The 18,945-nt window shown below is 37.6% G+C and overlaps 1 protein-coding gene across 2 annotated transcripts; it reads left to right on the forward strand.

The window, feature by feature from the left end:
- The first annotated feature begins 10,505 nt into the window (after positions 1–10,505).
- LOC122032219 (probable ADP-ribosylation factor GTPase-activating protein AGD13) lies at positions 10,506–18,260 on the forward strand. 2 transcript variants are annotated; one of them, XM_042591486.1, is made up of 9 exons: positions 10,506–10,649; positions 11,150–11,238; positions 15,261–15,345; positions 15,647–15,722; positions 16,364–16,527; positions 16,596–16,725; positions 16,884–17,000; positions 17,098–17,193; positions 17,739–18,260. In XM_042591486.1, exons 2-9 carry the CDS (start codon positions 11,199–11,201, stop codon positions 18,018–18,020), a joined length of 990 nt encoding a protein of 329 aa, XP_042447420.1. In that variant the 5' UTR covers positions 10,506–10,649; positions 11,150–11,198; the 3' UTR covers positions 18,021–18,260. The 2 variants fall into 2 exon arrangements, with proteins under 2 accessions (XP_042447420.1, XP_042447421.1); XM_042591487.1 differs by lacking the exon at positions 10,506–10,649 and adding an exon at positions 10,699–10,759.
- Positions 18,261–18,945: the final 685 nt, after the last annotated feature.

Below are 18,945 nucleotides of genomic sequence, written 5' to 3' on the forward strand. Positions count from 1 at the left end.
GGATATACGGTAAGACGTGATCATAAAATAAAATTTTCTAAAATAACTTTTACTTTAGGTATACTTGGGATGATGCGAAGTGAAAAGGACATCAACTAACAAACCCAACGGAGTTTAACTTTACTCGTATCCATGCCGAGTTGTCATTGAAATGACTTCACAAACCCATGAGTAATTCATCTCCGATCAGTACTAGCCAAGCGTGAAGAGGAAGCAATCCGAGAGAATTCCCACTACACGATTTGGTGGGTGGCATGGCACCAAAATCATCGACAACGAATTCGTTGGCACCAAAATCGTCGACACTGAATTCGTTGGCACTAAATTCATCGACACTTAATTCATCGCCACCGAATTCATGGATACCAAATTTGTTGACACAGAATTCAAAACCAAACCATCTTGGTTCATAATTAAACTAAACTCTTTTGATTTATTAGTAAACCAAGTTATTGCATAACTAAACCAAACCTCTTTTGGTTTATTATCAAAACATTATGAATTCATATCTCCAATAGTCATGGCTTATGCACGCTTCCATTCAGACAAATATCTTTTTATATTTATCCTTCTGTTTGATCTAACCAAACTCTATCTCTCTCTTGATTTGAGAATCTAATTTTCAAACTCGTTTTAAGTCTATAAGATAAACTTGTCACACCCCGAGGGTATAGTTCTCGGTACCCCACTCAGTGATAGTATAATATAAGAAACCCTAAGAACCATCTAAACAGAATAATCAGGAAATTTATCAATTTTTATATATATCATAGTTTTCATAGGCCACAATACTATACAGATAAACAATATCTGAAATAAAATTACAAAATATAAATACAACGAAAAAAAAGTAAAACAAACTAGAAAATCAGCACGTCTAGATTTCTGAGCAACTTTATGGAAGTCCAAAATCAACTACAATATCAAAAGGATCCTTGTGCCTGCAAAACTAGAGGCCAAGGAATGTAGAAAGTTAGTCAAATGACTAAGTATGTAATCAGGAAAAATATGCATGAATTTAATCTTGTTTAAGAAATCAAAAAGATATGATTTATTATTTCAACTTTTATTTCTTCTCTTAGTTCTCAAATAATATACATAATTATATATTTATGATCATCTAATATTTATTTGTTAAAATTAGAATTTATCTTCATATATTATCATCAATTAAGATCAATTCTTAAATCTTATTTATTTAATCAACAGTCGCACATGTCATCTATGGTATAATATCAACATGGGTAAATATAATAAATCAACTAAAAAGTGAATCACTAGAATCAATATCATCAGAGTGAAATATCATATGTATAGGTTAAAACCTCCTCAGAGTATAAAACTGTCGTATACGTCATCTGACGTACAGACTATTAGCCATTATCGATGGAAGACATAATGAACACTGACCAAGGGCTACATCATGCCACCACGCCTCGAGTGTATGGTCAGGTACTCTAGACCACGACCGCTGTGCTACCACAATAACATGTGGGCCATCCAATACTCTAATATAAAGCTCTGGTATAAGTTAGGCTCATAGTCTTTACTTTTTAATATTCTTCATTTATCATCTTTATTATTTCACTTTAAGGATTCCATGTTATCTATTTATCATAATTATTCTCTTTTTATATCAAATGGTCAATCAAGTTAATATTTTTGTATCAAGTCGATTAATTTATCATCTTAAGGTTCACATATAAAAAGCTACAAGTATCAACAGGTAGAATATCAAAAAACATAGAGTATAGAAGGTCAATAAATCAAAAGACAGGTATCAACAGAAGAATAATTCAGAATATTTATTTAATTTTTAAAACAATCTTTCCCATATTAATCCCATTATGAACTCACATGTAAATAAGAAATAATATCAATTATTTATCCTCCATAATTTTATTATTTTAACTCATTTAGCTACTTGTAATATCATTTTAATTTCCTTTTAAAAATAATTATACAAATATATATAATTTCATTATTTCTTTATTCATGCACAAAGATAAATATATGAGTCAAGAGAGATGTACCCACTTTATATACAGCAAAATCATCGAGTGTCGGTAGGTCACCGTACTCCACTCAAGCTCGTGCCTATAAACATAACACCAAACATAACTCAAATAATCAAAAGATTGTCTAATAAGAATCATGACATGAACATCTAAATTGTTATCTATAACTCGAAGTCGAAGGATCATTTTGATCTCACTTCCTCGTAATATTCCCCATCCCTAAATTGATTTGGATCAAATATATCTTGCATGTTTTCCCCATAATAAATTTAAGTGCCTTCATCCTATTAACATTATGGAAAGGCTATCAAGACAAAGAAAATAAAATGATATCAGATTCATCTTGAGGAAAAATTGATCGCTCCTGTTTGTTGATGGAAATCAAGAAAGGAGGTCGTCGCTAAAAACCTAAGAGAGAATGAAAGTAATAAGAGCTTACTATTGTTGGAGAGAAAGCAAGACAAACCAAAGGGTGAAATAGTTGAAATGTGTTGAAAGAAAAAGGAAGGAAAATCTTTTCCGTTTTGCTGGTGGCCTTGACTAACTCCGACAAAGGCTCCGATGGCTATGATAAGTTGGAAAAACAACAACAGAAGCGGGGACGAGATTACTTCCCTTGACGTTGGAAGCGAACAGCAGCTACCACTGCTTACAGGAGAAGAGAAGTCAAAAGAAAAGGGGGTTTGTTGTGCTTGAGAAGAAGAAAGAGGAGGGATCTGTCGTTTGTCATCACTGGAGAAGAGAAAGAAGAGGAAGGGAGGGGTTGTTGCTCGTGTTCCTCTTGCTTGTTAGTGAAGAGGAAGGAGAAGAAGGACTCGTGATGAAAAAAAAAAGTTCAACTCATGGCCTAAATCCACATTATCTTATGCTGGGAAAGCCCAGCTAGTATCATCAGTCCTGCAGGGAGTAGAATGTTATTGGATGTCTATTTACCTCTCCTACAGGGAATCATAGCATGCATTTACAGCATCGGTAGATCTTTCATGTGGACAACTAGAAAGCTCCCTATCACATGGTCAAAGATAGTCCGCCTAAAGGCGAAAGGTGGTCTTGGCTTGAGAGACTTATGAGCATGGAACCACACTCTCCTGACAAAGGTTCTATGGAACATACATGACAAGAAAGATACACTATTGATACGTTAGGTCCACCACACATATTTACAGTAGCATGTATGGGTGTGGGGGTGGCAAGCCAAACACACAGACTCCCCACTTATCAAGCTCCTGATGCACATTAGATACAACATCCTCGACATGGTAGGTAGTTCGGAGGTAGTAGGATAGATATGTAAATACCCTGAGATAGTTTTAATGGTCAATCTAAATAAGTTAGGTCATATTATGTTTAATCCTTGTATCTAAGTGTGCAGAAACTTAGGAATACAAGAAATCAAAAGGAAGATATAGGTAGCGAAAAGAATGGCACGACAAAGGAGTCGATGGGTTCGGTGCATCCAAGGGATGAGGTGCTGCGGAAGAGTACACAGGCGAATGAGAAGGATGTGCATAGTACTTCCAAGGGATGAGAAGCTGGAGCGGAAGATTACTTGATAAGAAGGCTGGAGTTGGGTTCGGGTGAACTCAACTCTAAATGATCATAAAATCACCCAAATGACTGGAGCAGCAGCCAGGCAAAGTCAACTCTAAGTTGACTTTGTCCAAGTGCCTGAACTCTAGGTGCTCGAACTAGCCTGGTACCAATTAGGCATCTCCACTTCGAGATGTTGCTATGAATAACTGTTGGAGTTCATGTCAACAACACTTCAAATGTCCGGACCGATCCCCGACAAAGATAAAAAGTTATTATCAGCCCATTGAAGAGCCATTGAGGAGCAGATAAGGTGCATCGTTGGGGATGCTCGGACCCAATTTAGGCGTCCGGAGCTGCCATGTTAGCCAATGGTCAAATCTAACCAGTAAGCTATAAATAGAGCTATAATCCGAGAAGTTCAGCGTAACAACCGAAAATGAAACACTTACTTCTATTGTTTCTGTACTTAATTGTTATAAAAGGCTACTCCACCAGAAGGAGATTTTTAGTGAAGATTTCAAAGTCTTGGACTAACAACTGTTGGAACCCCAAAGTTGTTTTGATGTGATCAACAAGTTAAGTTAGGTCCTGTGTGTTTTTAACCTTGTGTCTAAGTGTACAGGAACTTAGGAGCACAGGTAGTCGAGTGGAAGACGCAGCTAGCGAGAAGGACGGCACGTAGTGCGTCCGAGGGACGAGGCGTTGCGGAAGAGTACACTGGCGGACGAGAAGGAAGTGTGCGGTGGTTCCGAGGGACGAAAAGCCGGAGTGGAAGACTGCTCGAGGAGCAAGAGACGCAGCTAGCAAGAAGGTCGGCATGGGGTGCGACCGAGGGACGAAGACTGCGGATGAGTACGTTGGCGGATGAGAAAGAAGCACGCGGCGATTCTGAGGGACAAGAAGCCGGAGCGGAAGCCTGCTCGAGAAGACCGGAAGTTGGGTTCGGGTGAGCCCTATTCCAGATGACAGAGATCACCCAAGTGGAGCAGAAGACCCCTGCTGGAAAAAGTCAACGGGGTTGACTTTTCCCTCCGGGGCACGGAGTTGACTTTTTGACTGGATCGAGTTTTGACTCGATCTGAACATTGGGGGATAAAGTTTATCCCCCCAAGGCGCCCGGAACCCTAAGGGCGCCCTACCAAGGCTATAAATATAGCATTGGTTCAAAAGTTTTTTCAACAACTCAAGAATTGTAATTTCAATGCTTGTGTGCTTTGAGTTTAGAGTTGAGCTTCTGTTTCTGTGCTTAAACGCTGTAAGAGGCTTCTCCGCCTGAAGGAGATATTCTAGTGCACTTCATCTTCCTTGGATTAACAACTCTCTCGTTGTAACCAAGTAAATCTCTTTTGTCTCTTACTTTTAGTTTATTTGTTTAATTTATTTATGCAAGTGTTCTGTTGAGAGTTCGAGAAGGGTTGGTTTTTGTTTTTGTATTTTCAGGCTATTCAACCCCCCTTTTAGCCGGCCGCCGCGATCCAACAACAACCTCCCCAGTTGTAACTATGTAAATCTTGCCTCTTCTTTTCTTTTATGTTAATTAATTCTTGTTCAACTAACCTGTGTTATATTTGCTAACTTCAAGAAGCAAAAGAAATTTTTTAACTCTTATTTCAGGGCAATTCACACCCTTTTTGCCAGCCACACCGGGATCAACAAGACCCTTTCTTCCGGGTTCAGTGAGAAGAGTGGAGGTGTCAGGAAAGCTTATGATCATTTTAGGGACTCCAAAGCCAAGAAGCTTTGGACAGTGACAATATGGCAGAAAGACCTCCAGCCAAATCATGCTTTCACAGTGTGGCTCTTGGCCAATGGGAGGCTACCAGTGTTAGCTAGATAGGACTACATAGAGGACTTCTCACCTTCTATCGACATGATAAGGAGACTTTGGACCATGTCTTCTTTCAATATGAGCTGGTCCGACAGCTATGGGGACAAATCAAAGCTTGGCTATGGATGTCGTCACAGATGTCCACTTACCAATGCATATTGCGAACCTTCAGAGGGCAGTATAAAGGGACCTCCACCTTAGCTAGGGCTTGTCACCTTGCCATGTTAGCAATGGTTCATCACATTTCAATGGCAAGGAATAATAACATATTTGAGGGGAAGAGATTTGATGACGAGCAGGTTCTTAGGAAGATATAGATACACGTCTTTAGGCCGTTTGGTGGATTCTCGGGTCGGGTACCTATACACAGGTGATACTTTTGAGTTCATGTTATTTTTGGTTACTAACCTATTTACACATTCAACATATATGCATAGAGATACCATACTTGGGAGCATACATTATAACATACATGTAGATTAACATAGTGAGGGCATACATTTTGTTACTGCATAAGTGTAGGGATCCTTGTACACCTAGCGACAACATGAATCTTGATGTCATAGGCACCACACATGTAGATAGACTGTCGATGGACCTACTAGGGAGCAGTGAGACATCATTCTGCACTTGTATAGGGTTAGTGATGAGGTCTCTACCCACCGGCCAATCTTGGGACATTTTGGCATAATACATTGAGGTTTGTCGACCATATATATTTCCCTACTACAGATACAAAACTCAGGCAGGAGGTGCTTCCTATTAGATCCACCCAGAGGCGGACACTCTGGTTACAAATACTCCCTTCCATAGCTAACTGGGGGAGACATGCAGATGCGCTACTGGAGCAAGATTCTGGTGTATGTAGCCCGAGTAAGTTTTGATGTGATCAACCGAGTTAAATTAGGTCATGTTGTATTTGATCTTTGTGTTTAAGTGTGCAGGAACTTAGGAACACAAGAAATCGAGCAGAAAACGCAGCTAAAGAAAAGGATAGCATGGGAAGTAAGTTGGTGAGCTCAATGAATTTAAGGGACAAGGTGTTGTCAAAGAGTATACCAGCAGACGAGAAAGACGTGCACGACGCTTCTGAGGGATGACAAATTGGAGCGAAAGATTGCTCGATGAGAGAAGACCAGAGTTGGGTTCGGGTGAGCTCAATTCTGGATGGTCGAAGAATCACTCAAGCGATTAGAGTCTAAGACGAATAAAGTCAACTTTGAGTTGACTTTGTCCTAATACCTGGACCAAGTCTAGGCACCTGAACCACCTTGGTGCCGAACATGCACCTTGTCATAGAGTCATTGTTGTGGATCACTTTAGTGTACCCTTCAACAATGATCTAGGCGCTTGGACTGATCCGAGTGCCCAAGAGTGGATAAACGACTTATCACTTAGTCGTTGCAAAGCGAATTGAGGCAACCAGCTAGGGGTGCTCGGATCGGGTCTAGGCACCTGGAATTCGCTACGTCAGCAAACCACCACTTTGACCAGTAAAGCTATAAAAAGATGCTTGGGGCTCAAGATTCACGACAACACTTTCTATATTTTGAATTTATTATTTTATTTTTCATAATTGTGCTTTCAACACTTGTAAGAGGTTTCTCCATCTCTAAGGATTCGCTCGTAGAAAGAAATCTTAGTGAGTTGACATTGCCTTAGATTAGCAATCTTTTGATTACCAACCAAGTAAATCTGATTGTCTCGTATTTCCATTTTATGTATTTCAACTTTCATTTATTAAGTGTTTATCTAACTTAAGTCAAAAGATTGAGGAAGTGTATACTTATAATTTCAGGTAATTTACCCCTTATTGTCGGCCCACACGGGACCAACAGCTAGATGGGATGCAGGCCACCTAACAGAGCACTCCAACGTCATGGATGGAACTTTATCGGATGTTACCATTGAGTGAGTGTAGTGTGACTAATGAGGAGTGAGGAGAGCTGAGAGAGTTGACCATAATGGATGGAGTCATATAGTAGAGTATAAGGAATGCATGTGAGAGAGACTGTATGAGATGAGAGTGATATATGAGAGAGGGGACTACAACGCAGGGAGTTATGTAGTAGAGCATGAGGATTGTATGCAAGAGATATTACATGAGGTGATGGTTATGAACAGGTGAATAGATCCACCTTAGAATGATCTATCTAGTATGTAGTAAATTGTTAGTGGTAAAGACACCTTAAATCCGTTTATGGCTAAGGCTTTGCCACAAAGCCCAAGAGGGTGAGTAGGCCCACCATAAAGATCTATCTAGTTCGCAGCAAAAGGTTTGAGATAAGGACATCACAAATATGTTTATAGCTAGGGCTTTGCCAAAATCTCATGAGGGGTGCATATGCCCACCACAAAGGCCTATTTAGTCTATAGCAAATGGCTCACGGTAAAAACACATCAAATCTATTGATGGATGGTCACTTGCTAAAAGTGATTTCATGGGACTTAGAGGTGACACCGGATGGTCCTAGACCCATGGCATAGGAGGAGGCTGATCGAGATGACTTGGAGCCATCAGTGGTTCACAGATACATGATAGAGCCCATGACATGGAGGGTGTGGCGACACCCAGGATAGAGGATGGAAGACATAGTATGGATAATGGTGAGGATGAGACACGTGCAGTATAGACAGAGATCATAGGCGGTGTTGATTGATACCTCAGCTTTGGTACCCTGTACAAAGGATGAGTAGGCATCCAGCATGTATCACAGAGAAAGCGAGAGATGGTACATGAGTGAGCAGATGTTCATTATCATGGCTACCCTTCTTCTAGATATAACAGTTCGTAAGATATGACATAAGGGCCTTTGTGGTTATTTTGTATGGTTGTGCATATTTTGATGAGATATATTTACTTTTCATAAAAAAAATACAATACTCTTAACAAGTGATGCTTTGACTAAAGACTTTGAGTAACAATCCTAATAAGTGACTATAGGATATATATTTCCTTGTAAGGAATAGTGAATTCTTTGTTAGCTATTCAAACATTCTCGGACACTTCGGCTTATACCTAATCATTTCGGATATACACCTCTTCGGAGATACTTGCTTAAGATGTCAAAATATGTCTCCATGGCCAAGATGACTTGAATACCTCAAGTCGAAGGAAACTCACACTTAAGCTATAGTAAGAGCTTCATTGATATATCCATATATGTAGAGAACTATATGAAATTTAATTTTATAGTAAGTCACTCTAATAAACTAGTTACCATAACTAGCATCAACGTTTAACTCTCGACATCCTAATATCTCAGTCAGTGAGAAACGACTGCTTAGTTAGACCAAGGAGTATAAGCAGTGCTAACCTCACAGAATCGATGATATTCGAACACATCAATTCATTGACTAGGGAAGATTTTAATATATTCATAATTATATATGTAGAGATGTCCATTAGTCGTGATCCAATCACAAGTTCTCTCATACTATAAATCGTATTGTGAATATTCAGTAAATAAATTTAATATCCAATCAAATACATATAGAATGTGTACTCAAATAATGAATATTTATTTATCCAATAAATAGTATATTCATAAGATGATTACCTTATGATACCTTTTAAATATAACACATTAATCATAAATTTTTTTCACATACCATCACATTTAAGAAAACAGAGCAGGAATTACCAACAAGCTGGGAGGCCGAGAAGAGGATTCCGATGACGTGGACTAGGCAAATATCGGCAAGGTTGCCACTTGACCTCGACGCTCAAGCTCTTCGCCTACTTCAATCTTTGCGACTCCTTGACCAAGTCGAAGGTCACATCCTTCATCCGTAACTACATGCACCGAGTGAGCACCGACCCCTCGCCACGCTCTCGCTTCAACCTCCACATCACCCTGCCAGTTAGCGTGCAACGCAACCCGTACTACACCAACCACCACTAAGGACTTGAGCAAAGAGAGGCCGGATGGAGGCCACTAGTAGTGATAGGCGGTGGGACCACAAGCCACTACAGATAGGGGTGTAATCGAGCCGAACCGAGCCGAGCCGAATTCTTGGATATTTGAGTTTGACTCATTTATAATCGATCCGAGCTCGAGCTTTATTTAACGAATATATTCATGGCTTACGAGCTTATTCGAGTTTTTATCGAGCCTAAACGAGCTTAATAAATATAAATTATAAATTTAAATATTCATTAAAAACTAAATTATATATTTTTAAAAAATTATAATATTCTTGTTAAAATTTATAATTTTATCCTAATAAATAAATTTAATATATTTGTTTATTTTTCATAAGTAGAGTGTAAAATCTATAAATTTAATATCAAAACTATTATTATTTTTATTTAAAAGTTGATTTATGAGCTTAACGAACATGTTCACGAGCTAACGAGCTGAATATTGTGAAGCTTGAGCTTGGTTTGTTTATTTTAACGAGCCTCATTAAACGAGCTTAAACGAACTTTTATCGAATCGAACTTCGAATAGCTCACGAATGACTTAACTCATTTACACCCTTAACTACAGAGGCGTTGAAAAGACGTCGGGGATATGCCACTGAAGGTGGGGAAGAGGCACGGAAGTAAGAAGGCCGCGCGCTTAATGATGTCCACGTGGGCCTCGAGGGCAACATGGACAGTTGGGAGCTTGCGGAGCACTTTTTTTTTAATCGGAGCGGATTCTACCGGATCCAATCCAAAAACTTGCTAAATCAAATAAAGTTAAATTACACATCTACCCATGATGATGGATCACATCGTGACCAATTAAATTAATATTAAATATAATTTTCTAATCTTCTGGATGCGTTAGCCATGTTCTCATTACATCTGAACAATGTATCCGTCAAACTTGTCCAATTGAGTTGGTCAGTATTGTTGCAATGGCACAGAATCTCGATAAAAACTTTGTATAACTCTCTCCCACCGTGCTGACCGATGATTATGAGCCGTGTGGGGCGCCCGGTGCAATGTCTCCGTCAAACTTAACGTGCGCATTGAAATTAAATTTCCCAAAATAATATTCCTCCTCTATGCGCTGTCACTGCATCATAATTTGGATAAAATTAGAAGTGGAATTAATGGTTCGGTTCAAAGCGGCCCGGTTTGATTTTAGATGCGTGGTCGTCTTAGTACGAATTGGAAACCGCGGCCCGCGACACGTACGCTGTAAGATTGCTGTTATTTCTTAGTCAATTATTTCTGGGTATTCGTCAGCCAGAGGAGCAAGTTCCAGCATCGGCGACGTCGTGAAGCTCGATTCATTCCGGAAGGCTTTTCTATCAAACCGCGTTTAGGTTGCCTGGTAAGATCGATTTGCGGCGATTGCCCTTCCACCTTTCTTGTGTTTTGGGGAAAGATTTGAAATCTGTAGTCGATCCTCTTCATCTTCAAGATCCTAGTTTTTCTTTTTGGGTAGGCATTAAGCTGCTGAGGCTTTGTTTCAGACGCTTAAAGTTCGTTCTTTGGGGGATTTTGTTTGCCTTTGATTTGCTTATGGCTTGAAAAGAGTTTGAAGTAACATTTCCCGACTACTTTGTTGGCTGATAATTTTTACCTGATATATACAGAGATCTGAAGTTTGCGGATTATTTGACTTGTATATTACCGTAGTTCGGCAGCCTGTTATTGTTTGTTGAGTTCCTATTTTAGTATCGTATCCCTTTTCCTGTAGTGGTTTTTCATCGTAAGGTTATACCTGCAAGTAAACTTGCACAATGTGAACTATATCCATTAACTTCAGAAATCTACTTAATGTTGAATAGTGACTAAATTATCTTTTTTTTTTTTTTTTTTTATCTTCAGTTTTCGGATTAGCCCGGCTGTGGAATATCGAGATCATCAATTTGTAGACATGAGCATCCGCTACTACAGATCAGAGAAGCCTGCCTCAGGTGTGCACTAGTGTAGTCTTTCATATTCATCATCCTTATCTTCAGCTTACTATACACCAGATAATATTTGTTGTTTGGTTGGGATAAAGCAAATTTCAAGGAAGCTGTATTTTGAGAGTAAATATTTTTTATCTGAATTATTCAGTGCCTGGTACACCATCATAAATCAAACTATCCGAGTACATTGGGAAATTGCTATGACAATTAGCTTCACTCTTTAGATTGTTGTGGAGTGATTTAATTAAGCCTACATTAGCCGCCATAAATTCTCCACTCTTTTGCATTCTTTGAACGACAATTTACCAAAGAGCGCACGTAGGTTTCCAAATTGACCAAAAGATGCATACTACTTTGGTATTTACCAAAGGGTGCCTTCAATTATGTGCTCTTTCCGTTTTACCTCTCCTGACAAATCTAATTTTTTCTCTTTCTCTTTTCTCTGTCTTTTTTTTCTCTCTTCTCTTTCCTCTCTCTTAAGCATGCACCTCTCTTCTTCTTCCTCCCCTCTCTTTTCTTTCCTTTCTTTTTTGCATGCATGCATAACGTCGGTCTAATATGCAAATCATATCAGGCTCACAACGTTTAGGGTTTAGTTGATTTTTTCAATGACATTTTAACACCTTTAGAGAAGCTGAAATAATTAATGGAGGGCACCGTTGGACTCCTTATAGCCTCAGAAATCCACAGAATCTAAAATGGTAGCAATCTGATATCTCTAGATCGATTAGTGGATTTGATTGAAACCCACTGATGGACTTAAACAGGTTCGATTGGACTCATTTTAGGTCTTATGGATTTCTAAGGTTGCAAGGAGTACAACGGTGCCCTCCATTGCTTATTTCGGCTTCTCCAAAGGTGTTAAAATATTATTGAAAACATTAGTCCAATGTGGGCCTGATATGACTCATATCAGACCCACAACCATATCAAACACACATTGTTGGCCTGATAAGGAACCATATCAGGTAGGCCTAATATGAAACCATATCAGACCCTATTAGGTAAAAGAAGCGGGTTAGGTTTGGAGTCCTTGGCCCTATTAGGTAAAAGAAGTGGGTTAGGTTTACGGTCCTTAATCCATAAACACGTTCATTCTATCTCCAACTGAAACCAACCAACCACTCGAACGATCTCATCTATCCCCGTTAGAAAGCCATTGGAGTTCATTTAAGAGAAATTGGTTTTGCTTTTCGTGCCATATTAGCTTACGCTTGACCCCCCGCATCTTCCCTTTCCTTTATTCGTTTTCAAATTTCGTGTAGAAGTAAATTCTCAAAATTTATACCAACCTTTCGTTAAGTGATCTTACAACGAATAGGAGTTTTTCCATTGTAAATGAGTACGGAGCATCAACGAATTTTGTTAGGCCTGGTATGGTTCCATATTAGGCCCATATTGTGCTGATTCTTTTGATAATATTTTAACACCATTGGAGAAGCCGAAATAAGCAATAGAGGGCAACGTTGAATCTAATGGACCTAGATAGGTCTGATTGGATTCATTTCAGGTCCTGTGGATTTCTGAGATCACAAGGAGTCCAATAGTGTCCTCCATTGCATATTTTGGCTTTTCCAGTGGTGTTAAAATATTATCAAAAGAATCAGCCCAATGTGGGCTTGATATGAAACCATATCAGGCCCAATAGAATTCGTTGATTGCTCCGTACTCATTTACAATGGAAAAACTCCTATTTGTTGTAAGATCACTTAAGGAAAGGTTGGTATAAATTTGGAGAGTTTGCTTCTACACGAAATTCGAAAACGAATAAAGGAAAGGGAAGATGTGGGGGTCAAGTGTAAGCTAATAAGGCACAAAAAGACAAACCAATTTCTCTAAAATAAACTCTGACGACTTTCTAACGGGGATAAATGAGATCGTTCGAGTAGTTGGTTGGTTTCAGTTGGAGATGGAATGAATGTGTTTATAGATTGAAGGACCCAGACCTAACCCACTTCTTTTACATAATAGGGTCTGATATGGTTCCATATCAGGCCCAACGTGAGCCTGATATGAACCATATCAGACCCACGATTCATATCAGACCCACGTTGGACTGATTTTTTCGATAATATTTTAATATCTCTAAAGAAGCCAAAGTAAGCAATGGAGGGCACCGTTGGACTCCTTGTGACCTCAGAAATTCGCAGGATCTGAAATGGGTCCAATCGGACCTATCTCGGTCCATCAGTGGGTTTACCACATGACCTGAAATGGGTCAAATCGAATCTGTTTAGGTCCATCAGTGAGCTTGAGTTTAGGGTAAAACCCACTGATGGACCTAGATAGGTCCGATTGGATCCATTTCAGGTCCTGTGAATTTCTGAGGTCATTAGGAGTCCAACAGTGTCCTCCATTGCATATTTCAGTTTCTCAGTGGTGTTAAAATATTATCAAAATAATCAGCCAATGTGGGCTTGATGTGAAACCCATATCAGGTCCAATGGAATTCATTAATTGCTCCGTACTCATTTACAATGGAAAAACTCATGTTTAAGATCACTTAAGTAAAGGTTGGTATAAATTTGGAGAGTTTGCTTCTACACGAAATTCGAAAACCAATAAAGGAAAGGGAAGATGCGGGGATCAAGTGTAAGCTAACGTGGCACGAAAAGCAAAACCAATTTCTTGTAAATGAACTCCAATGGCTTTCTAATGGGGATAGATGAGATCAGTTGAGTAGTTGATTGGTTTTAGTTGGAGATGGAACAAATGTGTCTATGGATTGAAGGACCCAGACCTAATCGCTTCTTTTACCTAATAGGGCATGATACATATTAGGCCCAACCATATCAGGCCCATGTTGGGTTGATTTTTTTAATAATATTTTAGCACGTTTAGAGAAGCCAAAATAAGCAATGAAAGAGCACCGTTTGACTCCTTGCAACTTCATAATCCACAGGACCTGAAATGAGTCCAATTGGACCTATCTAGGTCTATCAATGGGTTTCGATCAAAACTCATTGATCGATCTAGAGACATCAAATTGCAATCATTTTAGGTTACGTAGATTTATGAGGTTGCAAGGAGTTCAACGGTGCTCTCCATTGATTATTTCGGCTTCTTCAAAGGTGTTAAAATGTTATCGAAAAAATTAATTAAACCTTAAACGTTGTCGGCCTGAAATGATATCAGGCTCACGTTATTTATGCATCCATGAAAAAGAGAAAGGAAAGAGAAGAGAGAGGAGGAAAGAGAAGAGAGGTTGCATGCATAGGAGAGAGGAAAGAGAAGAGAGAGAAAAAATGGTAGAGAAAAGAGAGAGAAAAAAATTAGATTTGTCAGGAGGGGTAAAACGGGAACAGCATATAATTGAATGTGTCCTTTGGTAAATACCAAAGTAGTGTGTGCCTTTTAGTCAATTCGGAAACCTACGTGCGCCCTTTGGCAAATTGTCGTTCCTTGAATGTTTACTGTTTTAATAAATGTTTGGCATAAGGTAGATCACTTGATTTCTGATAGACATGTCTCCACATTCTCTGCCCTGCTTTTCTCTTATTCTTTCCTGTTTAGCCGACCAAAGCTCTTTATGGTGTTCAGCAACTGTTTGTTTTTAACTTTCTATTCATGCACTGCCACCATGGGAGTCCTAGTAGACTATGATCTAAGTAATGTTTGGGTCTTATATACAGTTATTTACATTAATTATTGTTTAAAAGATAAGATTTTGGGAAAAAAATGTCCATAACATCCAGATAGTATGAGATCCAAGAAAATTGCAGCTTTGTGGAATCTAGAGATATTTTATGGAATGCCACTGTTGTTACATGCAGAAATTTTCCTTTGCTGGAAGTACATCTAGGATACATTAGCTCCAGGAACACTGTACTTTGGTTAAAGCCTAGTAGATACTGGTGATTTAATTAAAAATATCACATATTTCATATACCATGCTTGGACAAAAATATTTCCCCACTTATGGAATCTAATATTCATTTCTACTTGGTAATCACAAATTCGAAATCTAGAAATTTTGTGTATTCCTCATAGATTAGAAAATACCCATATGATCCTTTATGTAACAGGTAAAATGAGAAAACTGAAGGAGCTTAATCTCAAAGGTGATAATCGCATCTGTGCAGATTGTAGTGCTCCAGATCCAAAGTGGGCGTAAGTACTTGCATTCTGCCATTAAATGAATAAGATTACGGGAATAATTTGGAACAATTGAAACTGATATTTACATTGAAGTGTAAAAAACCTTTTTTCCCGTAGCTAATTGCTAAGAAGTTGTCCTCTTTAAGGAAGTGTTTCATTTCACAATTGTCTTTATATTCCAAGCCAATAAAAAATTACTGACTTAGCAAAGTGTTAATTTATGAGACTGATTAGACAGTAAATGAGTTCAACCAACAGTCCAGTACTGATGTCTTGTAGTCTAACCTGAACATTTCGTCATTGCAATTTGCAGGTCAGTGAATATTGGTGTTTTTATATGCTTAAAGTGTAGTGATGTTCACAGGACTCTTGGTACAGATATATCAAAGGTACTATTTGAGATGCCAAATATGTTATATATGGATATTTAATCCATTGCCTTTACACTTGACATTCCATTGTAAGTCAACATCAACATTAACATCAAATCAACAACCTGTTTTAATCGCAAAACATTTCATGCATCAAGTCTATGAAATTTCTCCCTTATAGCCTTTTTCAATTCTTCTCGTGCAAGTAATTGGCTGGATAGTAAGATCCCAGTTACTAGCATAACCTTTTGAATGCCATTTGTGTCATTTATTTGTTTTATTTTTGTGTACATGGCATTAAACTTTAGATGGTGCATTACTAGTTTTTTTTTATCAATGAATTTGAAACTTTCTGTGCACACAGTTTCCAGCTTATGCCATTCAGAAATTGTTTAAATATCCAATATCTCACTTTACTCTAAAGGTCTTCCAAACTTGTAGTCTTTGAGATTGCTTTCCTCTGCTAGTATGTTTTGTTCGAAACAGCTGCTCCTAGGGTAAATATTAGTAGAAGAAACTTGTGGAACCAATTGCATATCCTGCTAAAGGGACTGTGCTTTTGCGAAATTCCAATTGGATAGATTCTGATATTTTGTGTTAAATACTGTGTCATTTCTGATTTCGCTTGCTTTTTCACCTCTGGTACTGTTGAAGTTCAGGTGCTGCCTTTGACATTGGAAGAATGGAGTGAAAGTGACATTGATTCCATGATTGAAGTGGGAGGGAATACATATGCCAACTCAATATATGAGGCTTTTCTTCCTAAAGGGTATCGAAAACCTAAACCAGATTCAAATAATGAGGAACGAAGCAAATTTATTAGGTAATTATTTCACTGTTTCTCCTGAAATTGGTTCATTAACTGCTTGTTAATGATCCCACTCTTTGTAGGTCAAAGTATGAGTTGCAAGATTTCCTGAAACCAAGTTTGCGTATAGTGTCTTCAAAGATATCCTTCGACGCATATGAATCTTCAAGGGATTTGGATCACAAGCATCAACCCTGCAGTTCAAAGAAGACAGTAAGTCGTTTTTGAACATTCTTTGTTTTAGAGCTCATAAAGTTGTTCACAATGACTATGTTATGTGTTACTCGCCTTTTATGGTACTCCACTGCTTTGGTCTTTTAGTAAACACAAAATAGTGATCAAAACTGATGAGGTACTTTTTATTGTTACAGGAAGATGCACGGGAATTTATTGGTGAATTGAAGGTCAAAGTAATCAGAGGCATAAAATTAGCTGTTAGAGATTTGCTTACAAGTGATCCATATGTAATTTTGAATCTGGGGCGGCAGGTGAGTTGATTTACGTTGATTATTATCCAAAGGAAAATGGTTACTGTATTATACTAATTTTACCTTCCAATTTCCACCTGTCATCTGATGGTTGCAGAAAGCCCAAACTACAATTAAAAATAGCAATTTGAATCCAGTATGGAATGAAGAATTCAAATTTACAGTACCTCAACGTTATGGAGCATTGAAACTGGTAAAATCAGATGAACCATTTTTCTTGTAACTAAATGTTTATGAAAACCAAGGTTAGAAAGTAGATTCATATAACTAATAAATTGTAAAAAATAAGTGTACCGATGCAGAATATAATTTGATACCAACATTGTTGACACTAGTATGATTATAGTTTCCATAAGCGATGAAAAATGAACTAACCGGGCTCTCAAGTTACAAGGGACATCAAGAATAGTTTGCATGGATGCATACTTCTGTAACAGCATGTTATTGTGTTGACTTCTATCCATTGTTTGAACTCGAGTTGATGAATTGTACTCAAGTTAATGAAAAATTCCTTTCTCAAGGACAATATGTTATCGAATAATCTTCGGTCTTTAGTGACTAATGTACACTTTCAACAATTCCATTTTGCACTTTTGATTAATTTCACTTTCACGGCCACTGCACTTCTCGTTTATCTTGTTGCAATATACAAGCCAACAGTTCAAACCAATTTTAATAGTTCAATTTCTGTATAAAAATCTGTTCTGATATGAACTTTTGTTGCCCTATGTCAAACAGCAAGTATACGATCACGACATGTTTTCTGCGGACGATATAATGGGTGAGGCTGAAGTTGATCTCCAGCCTATGATCACTGCTGCATTAGCTTTTGGGGATCCTGAGCTTCTCGGAAACATGCAGATCGGAAGGTGGTTCAAAACAAATGACAATGCACTCATTAAGGATAGCTTCATTAACATTGTGGATGGAAAGGTAAAACAAGAGGTACATCTAAAGCTACAAAATGTAGAGCGTGGAGAGATTGAACTAGAATTAGAATGGATTCCTGTAGATGAATGAACCTTCTCGGCTGGTGGTTGGTAATTTTTTGACTTGCTAGCTCTATCAGTTCATGCGTTCAAGGGGTTCATTATTATCTTTGTGTAAAAAGGTATAGATCTTTGTTATTAGTTTGTATCATATGTTTATTTGAAGATAGATCCTTCACTGAGTGTATTTAGATCTTCCGTACATGTTGGAGCTATGTTTCGTGTATCAACTTTGATTTAATTCTAATTAGCAATTTTTAAATGGATTTAATTGAGATTGTGTCATTGAATTTAATGCCTCGTTAAATAATAACAGTTTAAATTTTAGGATGAGAGTAATAAATAGGAGTAAAATACCTTTAACCATATGTGTTTTATATTCCGTAGTATTTTGTACCCTTGTGTTTAAAAAGTAATATTTAATGTTCCTTTAATCAAAAGTCATGTACCAGAAATCTTATAAAAGATAATTATTTCTCAAAGATAATTATTTCTCTTTTTTATCATTTTCTAATAATAATAAAGAAGAAAAATATATTAAATTAACTATTATATCTTTGGTAAAATTTTTTATAAAATTCATATATATACATGAGCATAAATAATAAAAAAAATAATAATTCTGAAAAGGATAAACAGTCAAAAATTTATTCTATCACTTTTATCAAACAAAAAACATAATTAAAATTCTAAATTGATGAATCAAAATTAAATGAAGATGAACAAAGATCATTATTAAAATTCTCCTCCTCATCATCATCAAGTGTGGCATGTAATAAAGTGATAGTGATTTTGGTTCATTAATTTAAAATTATGATTTCTTTTTGATTTGATTAGGGTGGTGGAATAAGTTTTTGGTTGATTATCCCTTTTAGAGTTGCTACGTTTCTATTATTTATATAGGTGCGTGTATAAATTTTGTGAAGGTTTTTATTGAGAGATATAATAGTCAATTT

Source organism: Zingiber officinale, chromosome 11A, assembly GCF_018446385.1.
Source record: "Zingiber officinale cultivar Zhangliang chromosome 11A, Zo_v1.1, whole genome shotgun sequence".
NCBI lineage: Eukaryota > Viridiplantae > Streptophyta > Magnoliopsida > Zingiberales > Zingiberaceae > Zingiber > Zingiber officinale.

Coding starts and splice junctions, on each gene's coding strand:
- LOC122032219 (XM_042591486.1), top strand. CDS start 11,199: ATGAGCATCCGCTACTACAGATCAGAGAAGCCTGCCTCAG. Junction 11,239..15,260: donor ATCAGAGAAGCCTGCCTCAG/GTGTGCACTAGT, acceptor TTTATGTAACAG/GTAAAATGAGAAAACTGAAG. Junction 16,726..16,883: donor CCTGCAGTTCAAAGAAGACA/GTAAGTCGTTTT, acceptor TTATTGTTACAG/GAAGATGCACGGGAATTTAT.